Below are 25,071 nucleotides of genomic sequence, written 5' to 3' on the forward strand. Positions count from 1 at the left end.
TCAGTGTTATGATTGCTGTTTTCTCCCCCCCCCCCTTAAAAACAAACAAACAAAGAAAGAAACAAAAACCAACAAAAAAGTCTCCCTGACACATAGGGTTGGCAACTTGTGCTGCAGAAGTTGACAACATCAGCAGAGGCAGCTGCTATCCACCTCCTTTGCCAAAAGTTAATTTCTCAGAGCAGAGTCAGCAGAAGCACATATCTGCCCAGTTCCCAGCAGCCTCAGTGCAAAGCTGAGCTTCAGCTGGAGCTTGGCAGGCCATGATTTTTAATGATAGGCAACAGCTCTGATTAGAAAATGAACATATTGATTAAAATTTCTACAGTTGTCCCATGCATGCAGGTTCCATGACATAAACTGTATTACCTAAACTATTGTATGACTATAGTATCTGAGAGAGATTTCTCAGCCAACTATATAGATTAATTGACTTTTAGCAGTGCACGTTTTCCTGTATTTTTATTAAATGGCCTTTTGAAGTGTTCATTTCCTATTTTGTGGTTTTCTTGCCTCCACAATAAATACGTATTTTTAACTACAAGCACTCAGGAAAAATGCTGTGTGTTTGGAATGAAGTGATCAAGTCAGTAATACAAGTCTGCTAAGCTTCTGCTGGTGTATAAATAAGAGAGACACTGATGTCAAAAAGACTATGATGATTTATATCAGTCAAAAATATAGGCCCATTGACTTCAAAAAATGTTAGTCCTCATTTATTTTAAGATGCATAAGAGTCTTAAAGTCTCCTAAAATCAGACTCAAAGGCTTTTGGGAAGATTGTTTTGAAGGTTATAGAATTGATTGAAGACTTGATAAACAGATTTTTTTTTTTTGCTAACTTTTGTATTGCCAAAAAATAGCACTTAATGAGAAAACCAGCAAACATTTCTGCTCTACTTATGTAAATAGTAGGCTTTTATGCCACATGATTTAGAAGCCTGTCATTTTTTTTAATTTATTTTATAATTGCACAGGACTCTGCAAAACATTTATGCTGACTTTACAACCATCTTTCTAAATGGCAGCAAGACGGACAGCTCTGCTCCAGGTACGAGAGTGTGCCAGCAGCTGAGCACATCTGTACCTGTTCAGCGGTGGTGCAATTGACCTTTCAAGCTACTTCTCACTTTCAGTTGTTTACTTTCCTTATCAGTCCTGTATTTCATCAATAGATGTCTGAAGAGCTCTGTCATGTGTAACTGAATGCACAGCAGAGGTCACTAAGAGGCTCCTGCCTTCTGTGAACTGGTTATCACTCAGAAATTTTGGGCTGGTGTTTTCCCTTACCCAAAGAGTTTAAAGGAGGCATGCTTTTGGATAAAGCACTAATTAGATAATTGTTCCAGGTGGTCATGATTGCCATTTCACTTGATAGCTCTTGATTGTTACTGGTAGAGCTAACACAATTATACAGAGGCCAGTCAAGTTAAAGCAGATTTCTAAGAAGGCCTTGTACCATACCAGCACCAGTTTCTCTAAGAGCCCAAGAAATCTTCCATGGGTGAATTCTCCCAGTCGTTACTCTTACTACATTTCATTTTGGAGACTTGCCAAATGAGGAAGACATCCTTTGGGATAGGCATATTCCCCTTTGGGATAGGGGTGAGTATAAAGAGTAATACATAAATATAGCACTTGGAGAGTGCTCCACCTAACATTAGTAAGACTTGTCTTCTAGGAATGAGACTCCAAAAATGAAGGGATGACAACTGCTTTGTTGTACAAAAGGGTGAAGAAGTACTTTGCATTCCACCATGCAGGCTTCTTCATGATATTTGCTCTTTCACCATATCCAGGTTTACCTGGCTCTGCAGGCATTTTCACGATGTTCACTTATGTACAGACTGGTATTGTTTTCTCATCTTGCAATGTTCAAAACCAACTTTTTTTAAACCTCACCTTTACACACACACAAGTAAAAATCACATTGTCAAAGTCACAAATTTAAAAATCACATTGTCAAAAAAAGCAAATGAATATGTTTATGATGTATAAATTATCATCTCTCATTAAAAGTTTCTCACGCTGTTTTGTCCTTTCATCATATAGATTTGTACTGCCCTAGAAGACTTAGGAATGTCAAAACATGACCTAAAATAATTAGAATCATAGAATCATAGAACAGTTTGGATTGGAAGAAACCTTCAAAGGCCATCTAGTCCAACCCTTCTGCAGTGATCAGGGACATCTTCAGCTAGATCAGGTTCCTCAGAGATGTGTCCAAACTGACCTTGAATGCTTCCAGGGATGGGGCATCCACCACCTTTCTGGATAACCTGTTCTGTGTTTCACCACCCTGATCAGAAAAAATGTTTTCCTTATATTAGTGTGAAACTATTGAATTGATCGAATGCTAATTGCAATTTTGCACAATCAAAAAAGATTATTCAGAAACTTCTTATGCTCACTTTTGTGGTAGCAAGTCGCTGTTTAAACCTCCTCTGACCAAACTCTCTTATGAAGATAAATATTTTAGTGCTTTAAAGCCAGGAAGGACTCTTAAACTTTAGTGGCCATGAATTGTTAAACTTCCTGCATATCAGCTGTCCATGTACATGACAAATGTGAGCTATTCAGAAGCAGGTTAACCCAACTGTCTGTACGCTTGCCTCAGCCAGGCTGAAGGTAACATAGATCACTGCAGTGTACTTTCACTTGTAGTTAACCCACCTCAAACTGCCTTCACAGCAGCAGTGAGTGAGGATGTGCATGGGTGGATCAGTAATTTTACCCCTCAATAACTTGTATAACAGCTCTTGTTCATGTGTCTGAGTCTTTGATCACCTCCTTGACTTCTTTTATACCACAAAGCATGCTTTTTTTTTTTTTTTTTGAAGGTCAGTTTTTCTTCTTCAAATAACAAACTGACTTCAAAGGGAAAAGATTAGCCACCTCTTTTTTGATTTCAGAACCTTCTGTTTAGATATGTATGAAGATACCCAAAAATAGTATTATCATGCTAGATATAAAAATGTACTCTTGCTCTGTATATAGAACTATTTTCTCATTTAAAATGAGAATATAACTCAAATTTATAGCTGGACTATAGCAGTATTTAAGTCCTATTGAAGCCAACTGTAAAACCTATGCTGCCTTCTATGGGAGGAACCTAAAAGCCTATGCCTATGAAAAAAATAAAATTATATGAACATTATATGCTTGTGTATCACTATAAATTGATTCTCTTCAGTATAAATTAAGGTGTTAAACAATGCTGTTCTGCCCATTTCACTTCCAGACTTTGGACAGTGAGGATCATGCATGTGCACTACAGGGTTAATGTACTAATTAGGATATCTGTAATAAGATGGGAGGAAAACAACCACAAAAACTAAAAGACAGCTTTTATATTAGAGAGGACAGGAGAATTTATTGACCGAAGTGTCTTTATCTCCATCCTCATTTTTCATTTTAAGAGGTGAAAGTATAAACCGTCATCATTACCACTTAAAACTAGCCAAAGCCAGAAAAGAGGTCCAGAGATCTGATTAAGGCTTCAATTGCACAACTGCAGATGGTTTTTGTCTGGATAACAGTGAAGTCTCTCACTGCTGAAGAATAACAATGTGAAAGCATGTCAAGGAAGTTAACTGTGACAAAGGCAGCCTAGTGATAGATGACAGAGTAAGCAAGGGACGGACAGCCAGGACATACAGACCCTGTTCCCAGCTCCATCACTGTCTATATGACCATGAACAAGAACCCTCTGCATATCTGTCCATCTGTAACGTGTATGAGAAAATATGGAATTAGCACAATGGCATTACCTCTACTTATATTTAAAAAACCACATTTGAGCTTTGCTGTGTGGGACAGGCTGCAGTAATAAAGATTTTTAACACCAGAGAGGATTGTTCTCCCATTGCAGGGATACGCGATTTTATTGTAGCATGCGATCATCTGTGGCATTCTGTCTGTAACCTTAAGTCTTGTTAGAGGTGAACAAAAGGGCTCTGGGTCTGCTGCGTCTGGAACAGACTTTTGTGAATCCTTGTAGATTAAACATCAAGTGTATAATGGGGAAAGCTGGCACAATCATCCCTATGGTGCCTTCAAATCCCAGAAGGAGCAGGGCAGTGATTGTCCCTCTTTACTGAACACTGGTGAGGCCACACCTCGAATCCTGTGTTCAGTTTTGGGACCCTCACTCCAAGAAAGACATTGAGGTGCTGGAGCGTGTCCAGAGAAAGGCAACAGAGCCGGTGAAGTGTCTGGAGCACAAGTCTTAAGAGGAGTAGCTGAGGAAGCTGGGGGTGTTTAGCCTGGAGAAAAAGAGGCTCAGGGGGGACCTTCTTACTTTCTACAATGACCTACCAAGTAACAAACGACAGGACAAGAGGAAATGGCCTCAAGTTGCTCCATGGGAGGTTTAGATTGGACATTGGGAAAAATTTACTCACCAAGAGGGCTGTCAAGCACTGGAACAGACTGCCCAGGGAAGTGGTTGACTCACCATCCCTTAAGGTATTTGAAACACATGCAGATGTGGTACGTAGGGACATGGTTTAGTGGTGTACTTGGCAGGTTAAAGTTGGACACGATGATCTTAGAGGTTCTTTCAAATCTACATGACTCTATGATTCTATCTGTGATCCAGTTGGCTTCAGACTCTTCTGCAGCAGTTACAGTTTTTCTTGCCACTGTTTGTTGTATAGAGGAGTCCCAGTCAAGACTTATGACCCGTGTTGTGTTAGGCTTCTTGTGTCATGATGAATTTAAATTAACAGTCTACATGAATGGGTAGTATATAATCTCTGCAAAATTTAATAACCCAGGAGACATACAGCTGCACAACACCAAGAATTCTCAAGGTATGTGATTTGAAAATCACTACAATGAAAGTTTATAACTGCAGCTCAATTCATTTCCTGAGAGGAAAGATAATGCCATAGAAGAATAGACACTATAAGGTCTCCCTTTATGTCAGAGATTCATTCTCTGGTGAGTTTAAAGAGTATTTCATTGGCATTCTCTTAGATGCCAAACTGTTAAATGCAAGGCAACAGCACAAAGAGGTTTCTTAAATTACTGAAGGAATAAATTGGCTCTTGTAACATGCTTTGTAATTTCAATTACAACCTGCAAATCCCCAAGTGTATATAGAATCCCACTCCACAAACCATTGTTTCCTTCCTGCTGCTGAAAAATAGCTTAAATAAATTCCTAAGAGCTCAGTGATGAATATAAGTGTGCATTTCATTGCTTTTATAGTTTTTTTTTTTAATGGTCCTTCTAGTCTTTTAATCAAGAATTTAACCATCTCTTCAATCAAATTTGCATTCAAGAAAGGCTTGCACATTAGACAAAGTGCATTCATTTGCATCTGACAGCAAGCACTCTGCATCTTGGAGATATTGAAGCTAAATCAGACTCAAGCTTTATTTTGCAGTGCCAGGTAAATTTTAGAAGCCCAGCATTTGTAATTTATTTCACACTAAGTTGCAAAAAATCAGTTTGACAGCTACTGTCAACCAATAGGTGGTAAAAGATGAGACGACCTCTGGCAAGGCACCAAAATAGGAACATAATTTGTGGCTGCAGAGAAAAACTTATTTTTACTATTATAAATATACAATAAATCCCTGCTCTGAGAAGCATATAAGCTAGAATTTTAAAATGAAGGAAATAAAGTATGTGAAAGAGGCCATAGAGTAACAATAAAGTCACAAGCATATATATATATACGTGTGTTTGTATATATCTTCCTGTAGCAGTGTGTGCCTGAGCCCTATCCTATAACCTCAGCAGTCAATAGTGGGAAATTTTATATGCAGCCATTCTTGCTGCCCATTTAGGAGACACTACAGTTACAGCACTCCCCTGACTCCCCATCTTGCACTTTTTGCTAGTCCCTTGTAGAAGGCTTGTGTAGGAATTCCCACCTTTGCCATTTAAACTGTTGTGTAGCCCTAGACAAACGATTTCTCCATTCCTCTGCCTACATTCCCAGGCTGCATAAGAGGAAGCATGGCCAGCAGGTCAGGGAAGGTGATTCTCCCCCTCTACTCCACTCTCCTGAGGCCTGACCTGGAGTGCTGCATCCAGCTCTGGGCCCCCAAAACAAGAAGGACATGGACCTGTTGGAGTGAGTCCTGAGGAGGCCATGCAGATGATCAAAGGGCTGGAACACCTCTTCTATGAAGACAGGCTGACAGCTGGGGCTGTTCAGCCTGAAGAAGAGAAGAGTCTGGGGAGACCTTACTGCAGCCATCCAGTACCTAAATGGAGCTTACAAGAAAGATGGGGACAGAATTTTTAGCAGGGCCTTTAGTGATAGGACAAGAGGTAAAATAAATTGGTAGATTTGGACTAGATATAAGAAAGAAATTGTGGATGTCCCATCCCTGGAAACATTCAAGGCCATGTTAGACACGGCTCTGATCAATCTGATCTAGTTGAAGATGTCCCTGCCAATGGCTGGGAGATTGGGCTAGATGTTCTTTAGAGGTCCCTTCCAATGCAAACTGTTTAATGATTCTACATTTGTCCTCCTTGCACATATAGACCACAAAATTTTGAGGGAGTGCTGTGCAAGGACCCTGACATATTTCCAGGTACTCTTGACATTGTGATAATAATTCTATCAATTCAGGGTCAGGAAAAGAAAACAGACTTCTGACAGTTAACACACAGCTTTATGGTTTTGTCATGACCTTCAATCCAGCACTGATAGGGAGAAGATAGATTTACAAAGTCAAGATTTATACAGCATCTCTCTTCCAGGGATCTAGAGGGTTGTATCCCCAACCGGAGGCTGAGTGAACTATGAGGGGAGCTTTCTTAATTTCAGATTGATGCTTTGGGGGAATGTTGCCTGATAAGCTCCAAAGCAAGCTATAAGGCCCCTCTGTTTTGTTGTGCTTTGGAACAGTATTAGGCAGAAGATGATTTACTTTTGAGAAAACTGTGTGAAATCATGTCAATGATAGTGAATTAATTCAGTTACCTCACTGTGCTAGTTCATGGTCATTCCTAGTTAAAAAAAGAATTCTGCTCATCTTTGTACAAAAAGAAGCAGTGGTTTGCGGGTTCTGAAAAAACACCTTGAAGAACATTAAAAAGCACAATAAGATTCCCGAGAAGTGGAGCCCAGCCCAAAGAGGTGCCACATTTACTTTCACTTACTGAGGTTCAATATAAAGAAACTCTTGCCCCCACCATTCACGAACAGATCAAAGCTGTCAGCCCAGCCAGCAGTCCTGTGGCGTGGGAAATGACTTATTTCCTTCTCCCACAGGTTCCCTGTTTTATATCAAGCAAGTATGGACAATAGTTTTTTTCATTATTGGTGTGTGCCTTCCATGGTAGCTGTGCTGATGTCTGTGCTTTTGTACCTTGTCTTTAAAACAGTACATAGTCATCTACTTCTCTACTCAAAATTAAGTAAGGTCCACCAGAAGGTTTAGAGGATTAGGAGGCTACATGGTTTGTAGATACAGCAGCCAGCAATGTCCTACCCTTTTCCCAGAGAGGGAAGTATTATATCTTTAATATTTTGCTGCAGACAAGTAAATTTAAGCAATCAGTACTGCAAAAGAAGCAGTAAAAGCTATCCTTGCTTAGGTTAATCTAAACATTCAAATCTATTTCAGATGAAATATTGGAACTTATGTTGTTAAATGCATTTTATTTAGTAAATCAACTCAAAAGGAAATTCACACAGTAAAGGAATTGTTAAAAACTATGTTCTTAGTAAATTATTTTCTTATAATTGATCTTTTAATTGAAAATTGAGACTAGTTAGGGTTTCTGCTTCAATGAAAACCAGCACATTTCTGTAGAAAGGAAAATATTCTGTGATAACATCCATTTTCATCAGTAAAACAATATTACTCCAAAAAAATAACATATTCATTCTTAATATTTTAGACTTTTATAGACCCTTCTGTATTTCCAAAAAGTTGGAAATTAATCCACTGTAGATCTGAAATCCTCCCAAATTATTAGTTTCACCTACTTAAGTGACACAACAAGGATTTTTATCCAGCCCTGAAATTCTCTTTCTCATGGGGCTGATGTATGTGTCCAGCTGTCACTCAGCATAGACAATGTAATATTCAACATACAAGGAAACCTTTTCTGTCTGCAGAGATTGGATTAAAAATGTCAAAATAGTTTGTGAAAATTTGGCATTGAATACATTTCAGGTTGAAGTGGAGATTGTTTTTAAATACTGTCTCTGTATCATGCAGAATTAAGATTTTCCTTTACAACAGAGGCAGCACTGAAGCCCATGCATCATATCCCATGTATGTTCATAATGCTGTGATGCAGGACGGTTTTGACTCCTTACAGTTCAAGATGTTAAAGCTACTAGTTTGTGAACCAGTTTTAACAAAACTAACTGCAATTTTTTCCATTGTTCACAGCAGAAATGACAAGCACACGGACGTCAAAGAGACCTCCTGCATGTAGCAAAAAACAGTGTTAGTTAACTCCTAGACATACACAGTCAAATTATACTGAAGTTGAGTTCTGTACTTCTCTAAGAGCATTTTTATCACAAAATTTTGGGGCACTCTTTCCAAGACGAGATGGTATTTTACAAAACTGGCAAAGTGAACTGATTTGAGTTTTTTAAGTAATGAATCTTTTCACTAGAAAGCACTAGACAGTGGAATTAGGTGCAGCAGATAAGAAGAGCTTGTCTACATTCTCCAAGCCACAGTAAAGGCATTTACTCTGAGCCTAAGGGTGGACACTGTCACTAGGAAAGTGGATGCTACTGCCCAAGACACTACTTTGCTGTGCAAAGTAACCTCATTGTACAGACTCTCAGCTTGGCACTTTTTTCTCTACCACATTAGCTCCTCAAACAAAATAACCATGCACTTCTGCAAAGCAGTCAGGGAAGTTTCTCCTCTGTATCTTTGCTCGTTAGGTTGCAACTCAGTGACTCAGTGATGCACATAATCCTTATCTCCACTGTCTTGGTCTCCCATTTATGACCAATTTCTGAGGGAAAGACCCAGAAAGCAGACAAACAACCTCACTCTCAGCAGGCCTGAACTTCATGATGGGGATGCAAGCACAGAAGCACTGTTGATCTAAAGATGGAATTGAACATGAATCTTCCATTCTTTTGGGGAGTAATTAGGGCACTGTTTTTTTCATATGACAAGTGGTAGTGGTGATGATGTTTTCATTATTTTAAAGGATGAAAGAGCTCTTTTATTTGGAGAAAAAAAAAAAAGGATGCATGGACCTGCCTTCTTCAGTGAAAAGAATATGTAGATTACAATATAAAGAAATATATACAATACACATAATATTACTACATATGTAGTATATACATTATATATATAGTATATGGCTTGAGCTCTATGGTGAACTTGCCACTGGCTGCCACAAGAGAGGAGCCCGAAGAGGAGATACAAAGACTCCCTGAAATAACATCTCAGCCTTGGCCATATTGATCAACATAACTGGTCTACTCTGGCCTCCGATTGGGAGGTCTGGAGACACACCATCTATAACGCTGCTGCTTCTTTTGAGAACACACGCAGGATCACTCTCGAGGAGAAAAGACAATGCAGAAAGAATTGTGCCTTGCCGATACCATCCAAGGAGTCTTTCCACTGTGCCTTTTGCAACCAGACTTGTCTATCTCGCATTGGCCTTTTTTAGCCACCAGTGCGCTTGTAGTAAGTGTGGGTAGAGCCCTCCCCAAATCTTCGTTCGCAAAGCCTAGCCATGATGATATACCATACGGTGTATACAAATTTTATACAGAGAATTCATCATAGGTAGATTGAAATGCTTAACCACCCATGGCTGCTCACAGTCCAGGACTGAAAGGTCTGGAAAGTCCTTTGAGGGTGCTGCCTAAGCACTAACAACTCCCCCGAGCAGCTTTGCTCCCCCCACCCCGCCCCATGTCCTGCTGTGGTCCCATGTCCTTGCCCAGGGACCCCATCTCCGGGCACTGCAGCGCCCACCCTCCGCGGGGCCCGGGCTCTTCTCTCCCGATGCCCTTTATGGCGGCTCAAGGAGACAACGCGGACACAGAAGGGGCGAGGGCCGCACCGCCCCGGCCGGGCACACCCCGTCCCTCCGCAGGGCCACCGGGTGCCCGCGGGGGCGGACCCGGCCGGCTCCCCCTCCCCTGCCCTGCGCCGCCGCCGAGCGTTAACAGGTAACGGAGGAGGGGCGGCCCCGCGGGGTCGCCGTGGAATCTGCTTCCTGGGTTTCCTTTCGCTTCGGCGGGTCCGCCGCGCCGGGCACACCTGGGCCGGGCCGGGCACACCTGGGCCGGGCCGGGCACACCTGGGCCGCGCCGGTCCCGCCCCGCCGGGCGCTCTCTCCGCCCGCAGGAGTCCGGGGTGATGGTGCCGGTGTGCGGCGGGATCGGCGGCCGCCGCCTGCTGCGGATGGTGGGTGCGGGCCGGGGCCCGCTGCTGCTCGGCGTGGCCCGGGGCCGCAGCTGCCAGACGGGGGGCACCACCCCCGCCGGCCGCGGGCGCGCCCTGGACGTCAGGAAGCGGGGCTACGACATCACCAGGAACCCGCACCTCAACAAGGTGGGTGCCGGGGGGGCGCGGCCCGGGCGAGAGGCAGGGCAGCGGAGGTGGGGAAGGGGCTCGGCCTGGGTCGCGGGCGTCCAGGTTTGGGGGGCTTGGCAGCGTGCCCCGTGTCCGTCCCCAGCTCCGCTCCGAAAGGGCTGAAATGCTGCTGTGCGGGAAGCGGTCCTGGGTTGTCCTGAGCAGAGCACGGGGCGTCTGATAGATGTTCACCTGCTGGCTCGGTATTGCAGCCTTCTCTGGAGTCAGTCCCCTGCCTCTCCTCTTCTGCTGCAGTGGTGGCACTGGAAGAGCCTGTGTAGGACAGAAGTGCCTTTGGCTGGGAACTGAAGCAATTTGCCTAAAATCACAAAAAATTGGAATGGAAAAGGCATGGCTTCTCCTCAGAGTCCAGTACCAAAACCTGGGTTATTTATATATGTTGTATTACACATGTAGCAGTGGAACAGGTGTCATTTATGCGTTCATGTTAAAACAAGCACGGGGAATTGTTCTTGTTTAAAATCTTCCTAACATACCCATAGCAATGTATGCTTTGCTGCCAAAGCAGTGTGTTTTACCAGGTTGAAGACATATTTGTTCTCAATACTGTGGAAACACCAACAATATAATTATAATAATAAAAATAAATAATGATACTTTATGCAAAAGCCTTCAGCAAGGTCTACAAGGCATGTAAAATGAGGCTGAGTAACTTAACCCTACACTACTTTTCTATCTTTTTCTGTAATTTGAAGGGAAAAAAATAATCTGGATGCAAATTTTGGGATCAAATATGTCAGAACCAAGAATGTTGGGTTCCAGTTTCTTGTATTAATATTGCTGGAAATAACCACAAATGCGTCAATTACCTAAAACAAGCAGGTATTAAACATGGTATTGAGAATTGATGGGGCTGTGACTGTTTATCATCTGATGGTATGTAGTTATTCAGTACATGAGCTTCCTTTGTCTTCTTCTGGACTGGAGACTTCAGATGACAACTTTTATTTTGTGTAAGATGCTGTACACTGAGCTGCATCTCCTGGTACCATTTCACATCCATAGAGATGAATCCCTAAGGACCAAGGCACGTGATGACACAGGATGTTACTGAATGTGCAACAACTTTGAAGGCAATCTGGTTTGCATCATTATACAGTGCATGTCTGTAAGGCTGAAGAGAAGAGGAATTGACAACTGTATCATAAATAACAGTAATTTGTCAGCATCAAGAGGTTTCGATGGGGTTTTTCTTCAGCATTTGGCATGTTCTTTTGGGTCCTGCATGATGGATACAAAGAGTGACATAGCTAATGTTTTTAGTATTCTTACATATATAGATTTGAACTGAAAAATGAATACTTTGACCTTTTCTCAGTGTGATGCAATACTAACACTCAAACAGTTGAATCTATCACGTATTTTAAATGGATCTGGCTGCCACAGAAGTAGATTTTGAATGTCCTGTTTGATAATTTTGATAATTTTTAGAGGCTTCTCTTTTTCACCCTCCCAGTGAAATATTTTTCTTTAAGTCTAAATGGAATTCTGGTCTTTGTGGAGAGAAGGGTAGAAAACTGCTTCTGTTAGAGGAAAAATATATTGTAGTGTACCATGTTTAATTGGCCATGAGAAGTCTCCCAGCTGGTCTACAGCCTGGGTGTTTGCTGTTTGCTGTGTTCCTTAGTCAGTGCAGATCTTACAGTCACCGATACAGTCATTCATAGAACATCCCAGTGAGGACAGAAATGGCCAGCATCTGTGGTAAGAGATAAGGACTGCCTGTTTACACACCTAGGTAACTAGTCATTACTAAACGCTCAAGCCCTTTTTCCAGACTTCTCTAAACAGGCTTCTATTCCTGTGTGTCTTTTAACAGTTCCTTGTAGTCTCTAAAGAATTACTTGTGCTCCACTGAAATGGTGTATTTCAGGCAGTTCATATGTTGACAGTGATTGATGGCCCTTTGGTCTGCTGTGCTGCAGTAGTGTAGCTCAAAATTAGGGATCTCGGTAGGTTTTCAGCTGTTGCACTCTCATCACATGGCAATTGCTGCTTACTCCTTTGGTAACTAAATGCGGGTGTGGGGTCATTACTGTTTTTCTGCAGTAGAGCTTACTTTAAGTTTTCAACTGATTGAAGGTTGCTCTGCAGGGAATAGTCCTTACATCTCTCCAAGAAACTCTGAAAAAATTTATTCAGAAGTGAGACTTTGGGCAGCAAGTGTTTTGCTGCATTATTCAATACCCTGGCTGTTTTATAGCTTTTGGATGAAGTTTAAGCTGTCAGTCTAAAGCTGTGAAGTGTATGGTATTTATTCAATGAAGAAGACTGTCCCTTCAGCAGAATTGCAGACAGATTTACGGTCTGAGGTTATTGATCCAAGTCTTTGCTTGCTTACTAGGTTGAAGGTGCTTTGAAGAAGAAGCAGACTCAGAAGCCACTGCTGACAGGTCCTCTGTAATACCGTAAATATTAGTAAAAGTAAAAGCAGGCTGTCCTTTGAGAAGCTCTCCTGGTTTCCAAAGCTGCCTGAGAAGAAAAAAAATAAACAGAAAAACTGGTTATGGATGTAAGAAATTTGCAGTTGTTTCTTTCCTTTGGTCATTGTTTACTATTGTACTACATTGTTTACTGTTGTAGTATTCAAATACTGTTCCTCCTTGTGTTGCAAAGTGTGACAACCCATGTTTAATGCAAGGGCCGGACTCAGGAAACATCAGCATTTTCCTGAGGGGTACTTGCAGTTTTAAAAGGCAATAAGAGTTGTTCTTAGTTGATAGAACAGTCTCAGAAATAATAGGAGGGTGAAGAGGAGCTTGTTGCGTGCTTTCATGAAGTGCCTCATGAAGTAGTTCTTTTCCAGACTTTGAATGCTGCAAAATTGGAAAACCTACAAATGTTAACGATGTCAGAGAACCACAGAGAACTGGTAAGAGTGTTCTGTGATGATCCAATGCGAACTGGTTTTCGGGGGGGGTTGTTAGAAGCTTTGGCCATATGTAAGTGGCTTGCCAACAGGGCAGCAGCAGTGATGCACTTGCTGAGAGATACGTCTGTCCTACTGTGGGGCTTCAGCCTTGCAAAAAGCTAATTCCCTGGGAGGAAAGATGGGGCATCCCTTATCCACTACCTTATTTATCAAAGCTGCCTTGTGTTTGGTGTGGTCAAGGCTATGTTGTGTTCTCTCTGACACTGCTGTCAGTTCTCAAGATTTGTGCAATTCTGCTCATCTCAGATGTGCTGCTCATGATTCCCAGTTCTTCTGGGGACTCTGTCAAATCCATGTGCCCTTTCTGTATTTTAGCAAACACAGGCTGAGCTGGACAATTCCCAGTTTGACCACACACCTCCAGGGACTCAAAAATCTTGTTGTGTCCAAAATTGACTGTAACTTTGTTCGTGACATCTGACTGGAAGGTTGACAACACTTCTTGCGCTTTGCTGGGAGTCCTAATTTTGAGATAAATCATGCCTACTTGGATATTTGCCATCACAAACAGATGCAGGACTGGAGGTCACAGTTTGTTTTCAGAATGGCAGGATATTGCTGTATTTGAAGGGTTGAGATAATACACTAAACTTTCTTGCAAGGTGCAGTGTAGGGAGCTGAGTTTGTGGTCTCTGAGTACCTCTGGATAAAACTCTACTCCTTTGATGCACATGCATGCTCTCCATTGTTTTTCATGGAATGTGTCATAACGAATTACAAAAAACTCCAAACAAAAACAAAAAGAAACCCCGACAACCCTAACAAAACAAATTTACTAGTCTGGATCTGTAAGAATGAAACTTCTAAGAATTGCTGTAGGTTTCTGCAGTGTCTTTGGAATGTACTGCTCTACACATCATTAAAATGCAGAAAGTCTGTTTATCCTTCAGCTTTGCAGGGATTGAAATTGAGCTAACTGAGGGTTCTTTGAATGTAGTGTCAGTAATTTGCCACTGCAGCTGAGAAAAAAATGATACGATCTTGCACATGGCTGCACTTGGCAACTGTGGTGAAACAGGCCTAAAATTAGCTGGATTTGTAAAATGATTAGATTTAAACAAAGTTGGTAATGAGCACAAGAACCGTGTGTATGAAATGGCAGTTAGCAAGATCAAATGGAGGTAGGATTCTGTTTTCAAATTAATGAATTTCTTCTCTAAATCCACAAGGTTATATTCTTACAACTGGAGTTATTCTTGCAGCTGGAGTTTTCAGTTGGCTAACTTTAGGTCTGGATAGACACAAAGCTATCGAGCTGTACACATGGCTTTTAGTGGCTGTGTGACTTCCAGCATTTGTTAACTTGCCACCTATTCATGTTTTGCAAAGTAAGCGTGTGAGGTGGACACAGTTTGGAGGTTCCCCTCATATTTTTCAGGAGCTCATAACTATTCGAGCAAGTTTTAGGGGACAAGTTTTAGACTGGACAAGTTCATTAAAACAAAAAAATCCACAGGGGGTTACTAAATACTCTAAAACCACGCCTGGCTTAGAAAGTCCACAAAATGAAAATGATGAAAGGATAGGAGAGTGCAGTGGTAGAGTATCCTATTAACCTGTGTTATTTACTCTTCTTAAGGTTTATGGCTGGGGCTGGAGACAGGATGCTCATATAGGTGAACTGACCTGATGAGACTCTCGTGTTTCTAGGGATATTATACAAGACACTTCCGTGGGTAAACCCTGCAGCACATGGGCCACTTCAGACCCAAGTGAAACCAAAGCTGAGAGAGTGATCATTATCAAATCAGGTTCTAACTGCCCTAGAGTTGAAATGTGAGTGAGCTGGAGCACCATCCAGTGTGATGAGCCTTCGATGGTGCCCGGAGCAGAGAGGCTGTTTTCATGTTTGTGCTTGATCAGTCAAGCCTACGTGTATCACTATTGACTTCTGTGGAAGCTAACTCCAAGGAGAGAGCTTTGGCTCAGCATTTTGGAAAATGTGGTGGTGTTTGGAAAGGTGATGGCTCAGTTAGATTTGCTTTGGCTATTATCCTGGCATGTGGATTTTCATTTTTGTTTGTTTGGTGTTAGTGTCAGGCGTATCTTTTTCTGAGTCCCGAGTGTCTTTTGGCAAGGGCATTTCCTATAATGTTTTCATACCAAAGAACTTGTTGTTATGGCATGGTCAGCAGACTAAGCCCAAACTAAATCTGTTGGTACTTCTGGTATTAGCAGCAGCCTGCAAAAGTCCCTTTTCTCCCCCAGCTTGGATTCCAGTTATTCTCCATTATCATAGCCAAACTAAGAGGCCATCTGCCTTTCTATCTGCCTGCATAACCTATTACCAACACTGTTGCTCTCCCCTTTGGGAGAGATTAATGCTTTGGGGGTAGAGCTCTTGTGGAAAAGTGTGGAAGTGCAGAGGAAGTCTGTTGATGTGAGGGTGAGCAGGGTGCTGATGCAGACCCTGCTTCTGTGTTGTATTAACCCTGTAATATGTTGTTTCTTATTTTGCCAATGTAATGAAAGGTCTTGGAAATATTGGTTGGGCAGCTTTTATAAGTGCTGAGTTTGTGCTTGCACTCAGTATAAGATTTTAATAAAAATAAATTGATTTGGAACAAAATGCTTCTTTCTGTTTTCTGAACTGTTTATGTTGTAAAAATACCTTTAGAATTGCCTTTGAGGAAATTCATCAACTTGACAGCTGAAGCTGTTGCTTTCTTTTTATCATGCCCTTTTGTTTGGAGAAGCCTTAATCTTTACACTAGGCATATTTTGGTAAGGCACAGCCAAAAATGAATGTAGGTCTGGTTTTGTAGCAGGAACTAAGTTTTTTTTGGCACTTGCATTAGATTTGCACTTAAGTAACACAAACTCTTTGATAAATAGGATGAAAATTGAGATTGTTGCACTTAGAATGGATCTAGGGCTGAATATTACAGCTTGTTCAGCATTCCTGTTCTTTGCATCTAATGAAATGTGTGGTACACTAGTTGATTACTTTGGAAACGCTGTAGATGTTGGCAGAAAGGCTGAGCATATTATTTGTGGGGTAAACAGTCTGCACTCCACTGACCTCAGCAGACTTTAAGCTTTGTACTATGTAAGTAGTGTGATACATGATGTTATTGATGTTAGAAACTGTGTGCTTGCTCTGTGTTGAGATGTCATTGGTGCTTGTCAAAATTAGTGATGATCTAACTGAACGTGCTGAAAGGCAGTGCTAATTCACAAGATGAAGTGAAGAGCAATAGGTTTATAGCTTGGTTTTGGTTTCAAATGGATTTGTCTGGCAGCTTTGTAGTGCTGTGTGGCACATTTTGATGCCTGAATTTTTGATTTTGGTATGTCAGATCTGACATTCTTTAGACAAAGCTGGACCTAGAGCAAATTCCATTTGACTTGATTTTGGATAAAGAGAGTGTAAATTGAATTCATCTTTAGCTTCTGTGACAGCCACCTCCAGAAGAACACTAGGTGCTGTTATTGACCTTCATTCAGAGCTGAAAAAGGGAAGGAGGTTCTTTAATGAATAACTGTGCCTACTGATACCCCTTGCTGAAGGGGGAGTTATGATTGTTTATAATATTTAGGCTCCTCCAGGACTTAGGATAGTTTACTTTCTCTGACTTAAAATAAACGATGCTGATTTACCTTCCTGCCCTCATTTGCCTGGCTGATGGGAGATACTGTGCAAATATACCCTTTGACAGCTGTTCTGTGGTTTAGGTGTTTTACTCATTCTTTGCTTCAAAGAGAACCTCTGCCAGCACATGCCCCTATGCAGGCTGCACTCTGGCATTTCTAGCACTGAGCCCCTCAAAGAGTTCAGGCCTCGAGTTTGATACTGGAGCTGCCAGTGCTGCCTGCTGTAGCTGAAAGCTGGATGCTGCCCTGCATGGGAGAAGTCTTGCCTGTACCTCTCTCTGATTAGATGACATGCAGGTGTATAGATTGTCTGATTTTGTTGGGGTCTTTTTTTATGTTTGTTTGTTGGTTTGGTTTTTTGTTTGGTTAGTTGGTTTTGTTGTTTGTTTGTACCAAGGGAGCAGGGACCTAAGGGGCAATTCGTTATTTTAATTGTCATTGAGGTTCTGGATCCAGAAATGCTCTTACACTGGCAGAACCTAGGAGACAAGTCAGGCTGAAAAAATCCTAAGTTTTTGCTTTGTGTCTTTCTTTTCCTCTGTTACTTATTTTTCTGTCTTTTTCTCACTGAGTTACCAGACCTGCTACCAAACCATGAACAGCCTATTGTAACGTTCACCCAAATAAATTCTTTCAGGACAGACATAGCTTTAGAACTGTTGTGAGCAGGTCAGACAGGCCTTGGTGCTTGGGGGAGAATAAACACTGTGCTATAATTCCCTCTCTTTCAATAGAAGGCTTAGCACAACAGCAAACTTGACTACTTTCCGTGTATAATGGAGAGTAGAGATGATGAGCATGTTTTTCATTTTTTAACCTTCTCTTTGAGGCCCAGGGGTGACACTTGCTATCTGTCTCCCCAAACAACATGACATTTTGATGAATGACTTATGTATTGTCAGCCTAATACAATATCGTTCTTCTAAAAATGTTTTAAATGGCAAAGCTTTTTATAGTTCTGCAGCTGCCAAACACAAAACTCAGACAAGAACTGCGAAGACTATGGTTCTGACAAAGAAAATAAGGCCAATGCAAGTCTTCTGCACATCAACATTTTCTGCTTTGCAGAACTTTGCAGCTCTCTGTTACACATGTATCCTTTTTCAACATGTGGAACCATAGAACCGAAACTGATTTTCAGTAAACTTCTGTGTTGTACGTAAAACAAAAGATTAGCTCCACGTCTTGGAGAACTTTTTTCTGTATGTCTAGCTTAAAAAGTGATGTCTGTCTTGTAGAATGTCTCTATGGATTAGCTATGTTCAACCTCGTAAAACATGTAGTCAAGGCTTCACTGTGTTTCTCATCATAGGTAGGAGTTGGCTGTTTCAAATACAACAGTGATATGTTCTCCTGGACAAGACATCTTGAACTTTGTGTCTTTGGCGTGCCTAATGGATCTGTCACTTTGCCTAGTGGTTAAATTTATTGTGGAAACTGTTCAATTCTGTTTAATCTTCATTTGAATGGTTTGATGTTAAACCTGGAGGTAATTTTAGCTGTGATTATTTGCAAATGAGAGAATGGATTATAGTGCCAAGTCCTGTCATTTTTGGAAATGTCCAGATTATTAAGAGTTTCTGTTGTCAAGATGATCTAAGCATGTAACCAGAGCAGGGGCTGAAGAGAGAGATAATCTTTTTTATTGCTTCAAATGATTTAGAGGCGGGGAGATGGGGAGAAGTAAGCCCAAGGATTTTTGTGTCCTTCTTCTAGCAACTTGTTTTTTCTTATCTCTAACTAGATTAGTTGGTCCAATAAACAAACAAACAAAAAACCAACAAAAAAATCCACCCAAAATGAAAACTTCTCCCTGATAGTCATTTCCTACCTCGCAAGGAATTAGATGTCTTCATTTTGTCATTTGTGTCTGTAGCTAAATTCTGGAGTAAAACAACTGCCTCTGTAAATCAGGTTCCTTGATTACAATTATTGGACAGACTCTCCCGTCATACTATATGAGGGTTTCTAGATCTAGCCATAAAATGATAAAAATTATTTGCTGAAGTGCTAAATCTGAATATTGTGGAAAAACCAGATAAATCTAAGAATTGTACCTCCCATTGTTTTGGTGTGGTTTTTTTTTTTTCTAAAAGACTCTTTAAAATTTAACCAAAAAAAACCACTCGGAGAGCAAATAATTTGTGCTAGCATGATGTGTGTCAAGTCTGAATTTCTGCGGGCACTTTTGTAGGGAAAGTGTTGTGCAACAGTCACAGGCGTGTGAAAGACACTTGTACTAGAATAGATTAGCAGTTCTAATGGTTTCTGTGTGAGAGAGAAAGTTTTCACAAGTGGATCTCAAAGTATTTGGCATGATGAGTATGTTGGGAAGAAGAATTGAAAACTTCTCTCTTCCCCCAGTGCCTTGTGGATGGCTTTGCTTGGTGGCTGGAAGTAATGGAAAGCAATGATAAATATGTCCATGTGCTCCAGGTAGGCAACTCTACAGAAAACGTTTAAGTATAAGTTACTGCTGATCTTAATGCAGAGTGGCTTTTGTTCTGCAGTGTCTGCTACTTTATATTCAGTAGTGAATTTGCTGACATTGGTGGTGTCTCACAGGCTTGTCAAGTAAATCACATTCAAACACGGAAATAGTTGCTCAAAGGTAATAAAAGAATCTTTTTCCATCTTGAGTTGGGAGGATTTTCAGTGCACGTACCACTGTGACTTGTTTCTCATTGCACACGTGCAACAGATTCCTCTTAGGTTTGGTAACTTGCCCAGGTTTCGATGTGCAGCAATATTTATTAGAAGGAGATGTGGGACATGCCTTTCACTCCATGTGCTGATGCCAGCAGCTTTTACTTTCTTATGTCTAGGGGGAAAAAAAGTGCTTGCAACAGCACAGAGGTCTGCCTGAACATTGCTCTTTGGTTTCTAAGAGACAGCATAGGCTTAAGTCATTGGGAGGCTTTCAGCTGATTTCAGTCATCTTTACATCAAGCCTTTTTGGAATTTACAAGTAAGCAGCTGCACCATTCAAGATGTAAGTTCATTTTCATCACAAAAGGGTAAGATTAAAGGTAGTATAGTGTGAAATGTCAGCATCTTGCTCTGTTAATAAATGGTAATTAAAATGAAATCATATGTGAAAAATTGTGCTTACGGATTGTTTATGCCAAAGTCTCAAAGCAAAAATGGAATCTACCAATAACATCAATTTTTACGATTGCAGAATCCCATGAAGGGTCCAGCTGTTCCCATAGTTGTGTGTCCCAAAAATCAAAAGTGCTTTTTAGTACTTTTTATTTTAGCATTTTCTATGTTTCATCTTCCTTGTGAGCTTTGAAGTAACCAACTCACTGATACCTTTCCAATACCAGAAGCTGTCCTCTGGCATGCAGGCAAGAAGAGCTGGACTTCTTCACAAGACCTGCTGTAGGAAAAATGAGGGTACTAAGCGAGATACCTTGGAGAGCTTGAAGCTGTCCTGTAGAGTTCTTGCAGCTTAATAAAATTTACAAAAGGGCTTTTGAACTGTGACCTTCCAAATGTCCACTGATCAAGGGCAATGGGGTGTATGAAAACAGAATGAATACGTGACTCATGCTTGCTGAAACTGGGCCACTCTCCCTAGAGGCAAGTAATTGGTTTGGATTTAACATTTTAACTGTATTTGAAATTATAAGATAATAATAAATTTCTATTTATATTTCTCATATAAATAGAGGAGAAGTGATGCAAAGGCACTGGAAAGCAACAGCAAGACCCGAGTTGCTGCTGTAAATTGGGTTTGGTGTGGGTCACTTTAAAAAAGCTCATTGCATTTTAAAGATAAGCTTTAATGGAATTGGCTGTAAAAGTGCAACTGTAACCAGATCTTGTTGTTTTGTACAAGTGCCTTTCAGGTTTCTCTGCAAGGTCGAATGTCCTATTGACTGGCAGCTGGAATGTTTTCCTTGTAGGAATGTAACTGGTATTTGATGCGGTTGCAAAATGAGTTTCCCACTGAAGCCAAATATAAAAGTGTATGAGAGTCCAGCAGTTTCACTTCCTGCAAAGCTGGAAACCCTTGTAGCATATATTAGGATTTCCTGCAGGGAAAGAGGGATATTAATCTTGTTTGACTTACAGAATCATAATATTTGTACTGCAATTTGTAACACAGAGCAAGAAGTTTTCAATTAGTATTTCCTGAGAATTAGTAAATTCAGTAAAGTGGATGCTTTTAACTTTTTTTTTTGTTTTGTCAGAAAATAAATATAACATCTCACAGGACCTTAAATGTTTCATAGTGTTGGAGCAGGAAAGAGCAGTGCTAAACAGGGTTACCGATCATCTAGAAAGCGATGAACAGCTGACACTGTTCTCAAGTCTTTCTCAATGTCTTTCTTTCATAATGTAATCATCATAATGTAATCTCTGAACGTTAGTACTGTATCAAGTATGCTAGTACGAGGCATAAACTTCAGACTTGTTGATAAAACAGGCACTTGGTCAGTTCATCACTGGTTTTAATTTTCCTGGTGTTGCAAAATTTTTCTCAAGCTCTGAGCTGATTGCAATAAACCCTGGTTTGGGCCCCAAACCAAATTGGCTTGAAGTCCTGTGAGCCTCTTCCCTTTCAGATTTGTACTAAGTTCATACTGTGGAAGGTGCTTTATGTTTCTTGAAAACAGGCTTCAACTTTAGCTTTGGGACAGCATTGCATTGTCCTGTGCAGGCAGAAGAACGCTGCTAGGAGAGGTGAGACACCTGAGCTGAGAATCTGCAAGTATGTAAGACTTTCTAGGTCTGTGGTGCCCCCATGGTGGTGGGACCATCTGGATACATTTTGTGCATTGCAGATATTTCTCATTTCCATTCTGATGAGATGGGCCATGTAGCTGGGACTTCTGGGCATCCGGCATCTGCTTTGTATATTATCTGTACATACGCAAAGGCTAATCATGTTTTGGATGCATTGCATTTACTGTCCACCTGCAGGCTAACATGTCATGTAAGACTGAAGCTCTGAGCCAGCTTCTGTATTTTCAGAAATCATGGGGCAACAGCCAAAAATCCTTATTCTCCCTTTTTCTCCCAATTAAAGATCGAGGTAGAAACAGGGAATGCCTTGAGATCCCGGCACATGAGAGAGTAGATCTCAAAGCTCGTTCTTTAGGGAGGACATCTCTATACATGCTTGTTAATCCGCCTGACAAATGAGAGGTGAACCAAAAAGTAGACTAGGAGTTGTAAAGGTACTTATTTATTGCTTTGCAAATTAAATTACTTTCTAGAATGCATCGCTTATGTGTAGAATTTTCTCCAACTTGAGCCTACAATGGAGTCACAGATTACTTTTTCAGTCCAATGAGACTGTGGTTAGACACATCCCTTGCTGGGGTTTCCAGATTGTGGCGGAACATAGGAACTATTGTGTTTGAACATAAAGACTTTAAATAAAAAGAAAAGAAAGCAACATAACTGGGAGAGATATTTGTGGCTTATTATTTCTTATTACCAATTCTTAGGATTTTGAAGGCATGTATTGTTTCTGCTTTTCATTACTGAGATTTATTCAGACATTCAAGTTCAAGCTATTGGAGCCCTAACACACTGCTGCTTTTCATCTAACACCACTGCATTTCTTATCAGTTATGGAGGGCAGTGTCTGAGTCACTGATACACATTTGAGAAAGGATCGTCCAGTCATGGGCATCATGTTGGCATATTTCACATTTATTTTTGGAGTGCTTCCCAGTACTTCAGTACTGGGGAGCTGAATTCAACTTGCCCAAGGTAATATGGGACATTTGTAGGTGAACGTGAGTCTCTCGAAAAGAATTCCCTGACCATTCAGCCAGCATACCTGTTTACTCAGTTGTCTTATTATATAAACTCTTGTCTATACCAGCAATGATCTCAACTACAGCCTGTTGGGAACACACATGATATATCAACTGGTATATCCCATACAGGCCATCAAATATGAGTTGTTGTATCAAATGAAAAGCATTTTGTGAAATATTTCCCAAAAGCTGTGTGCAAAGGAAACAAATGCTGATAAACAGCTGGTACAGGACGTTATTTTAATTCTGTTTACCAAAGTTCACTTCATTTTTTCTTAGTTAATCACTTAAAATTTCTAGTTTTATTGTGTAACAATTCAAAACTTCAAGTCACATCATGTATAAATTACAGATGCCAGTAGCTGTAAACTTGAGGTTATTACCTTGACTGCATAATTAATAATTCAAAGGGAGAATCAAAATAGAGTAAATATTTATGCTTAAAGCTAGTGGGCCAGAGATCTGGGTGTGATGTGTGGGCCCCCTGTGACTGTTCCTCAAGTATCTGACTGGACAGATCCTACAAACAGTGATTTCTTAGAAATCAAGAGATTATTGGCCTGGCTTTCCTCTTATTTTATTTAATGACACCTTCCAGCGAATGTCTAGGACTGAATCCAAAGCAGATTGAATTTTATGGGAAACAAACGAGTAATTACAGCCCTTTGCAGTGAAGTTATAGCCTTATTGGCTTCATATTCTTAAAGAAAGTGCTTTGCAGAACTAAGACATAGATTTTTGATTTAGTATCCCACTGCTTAAGACTCCAAGTGTCTTCTGGCTAAAGCCTGTCTGAAGAGTGGATTTATAGGAGCGCAGCTGGGTTGTAAACAAATGGTGATGCACTCCTGCTCTGCATTCAGAGGGAAGAGAAGCAAAACTAAAAAAACAATAACCCATCTGTATTATTGAGTACCAGCTAGAAGAAAATTAACTGCAAAAATGAAATGAACTTGCAGAATGAGCTTCAGAAAGCTTATGATGTCTCCAGTTGGGATTTGCTTTATAAATAAATGAAAGGTAAAACACAGTTACTTCAAGTGTTAAAACTTTTGAATGTATAAATTTCCTCTCAGGTTTGTACTGCTGAGGTCACATGGAATTTTTTCACTGAATCACTTTCTTCCTTTAATGTAAAAAAAAGGAAGAGCAGAAGAGTAGTGGTTGAATAGAAAGAAAAATCCCAAAGCAGTATGACAGACCCTTATATTAATAGTGAGTTTAGATCCTACATTCTGTAGTGCTAGTGTAGGAGTTTGACCTGTCCTTCCTATATATCATGCAGTAACTGAGCAGTAAAATTAAAGTATGACTGATAAAATAGATATAATTAAGGGCGTTTGGAGCCAGGATCTACCTCCAAGCCATGGAGAGCAAACCTTTCTAAACTATTCTCCTCCCCAAATAGTTAGATGTTAAATTTGGGTTCACTGTGTCTTGGTGTGAAGGAACATATTCTGATCCATTTGCTGTTTTGGTTCAGAAATCCCATGACCCAACTCCCTTGTTCCTAGGTTTGGGAAGTTAGGGAAAAGCAAAGTGTAGCAGTAACAAAGAGCATAGTGAGAATTGTCCGTAAGGTATGATAAAAGGAGTAAAACCCCATAACTATGGCAAACTTGCTCTCTCTTCTAAATACCAGACACATTTGCAAGACAAAAGTCCATGTATTTCTTGAAAAAAAAGCTGAGATGAGCAGCATTGTGGTGTAAATGTTTGGGGTTTGATCCTACAGGTCCTCAGATACAGATGCTTCCAATCAGGAAGTGGAATCTTATCTCCTTGATCCATATAAAAAGACTTACACCAGGTAGCAGGTTCAGGATAAGCACGAATTCTGAGATTTAGTGGGAAAATTCAGTGGTAGAGAGATTTGTGAATAATACGAATGTGGATGACTAGGTCTGTGCAAGCAATACTCCAAGGCATGGATTTTCAGTGAGGACAAAAATAAACCCAGAATGTCTGCTTCTTTCTGCGTCTTAGCAATGCTGTTCCAACATAAACGTAGTTTAAGTAGCTTTTGGCTTTTAGAAAAAAACTAATTTTTTTTTTAATATCTCTAAGTTATTCAGGTAACCTCAAGCTTTGCTAAAGTCATTAATTTTTTTCTGGAAGTAAAAGGCTCATAGGAGCATCAGGGCAACTTTTATGCAGAAATTTTGACTGAGACCAGCATAATTTTAATAGAGATTCCGTA

The 25,071-nt window shown here is 40.6% G+C and overlaps 1 protein-coding gene across 3 annotated transcripts in view; it reads left to right on the forward strand.

Annotated features, from left to right (window-relative positions):
• The first annotated feature begins 10,177 nt into the window (after positions 1-10,177).
• Positions 10,178-25,071, forward strand: part of ME3 (malic enzyme 3) — a 118,781-nt gene continuing 103,887 nt past the window's right edge. The window contains exons 1-2 of one of the 3 annotated variants that reach the window (XM_051779252.1): positions 10,178-10,523; positions 19,456-19,527. In XM_051779252.1, the coding sequence (XP_051635212.1) occupies positions 10,329-10,523; positions 19,456-19,527 (267 nt within the window). In that variant the 5' untranslated portion in view covers positions 10,178-10,328. The remainder of the gene's footprint in view (positions 10,524-19,455; positions 19,528-25,071) is intronic. The other 2 variants (XM_051779250.1, XM_051779251.1) reach the window with 2 other exon arrangements.

This window comes from Manacus candei, unplaced genomic scaffold (genome assembly GCF_025592945.1).
Source record: "Manacus candei isolate 608988 ecotype Guabito, Panama unplaced genomic scaffold, ASM2559294v1 h1tg000014l, whole genome shotgun sequence".
Lineage (NCBI taxonomy): Eukaryota > Metazoa > Chordata > Aves > Passeriformes > Pipridae > Manacus > Manacus candei.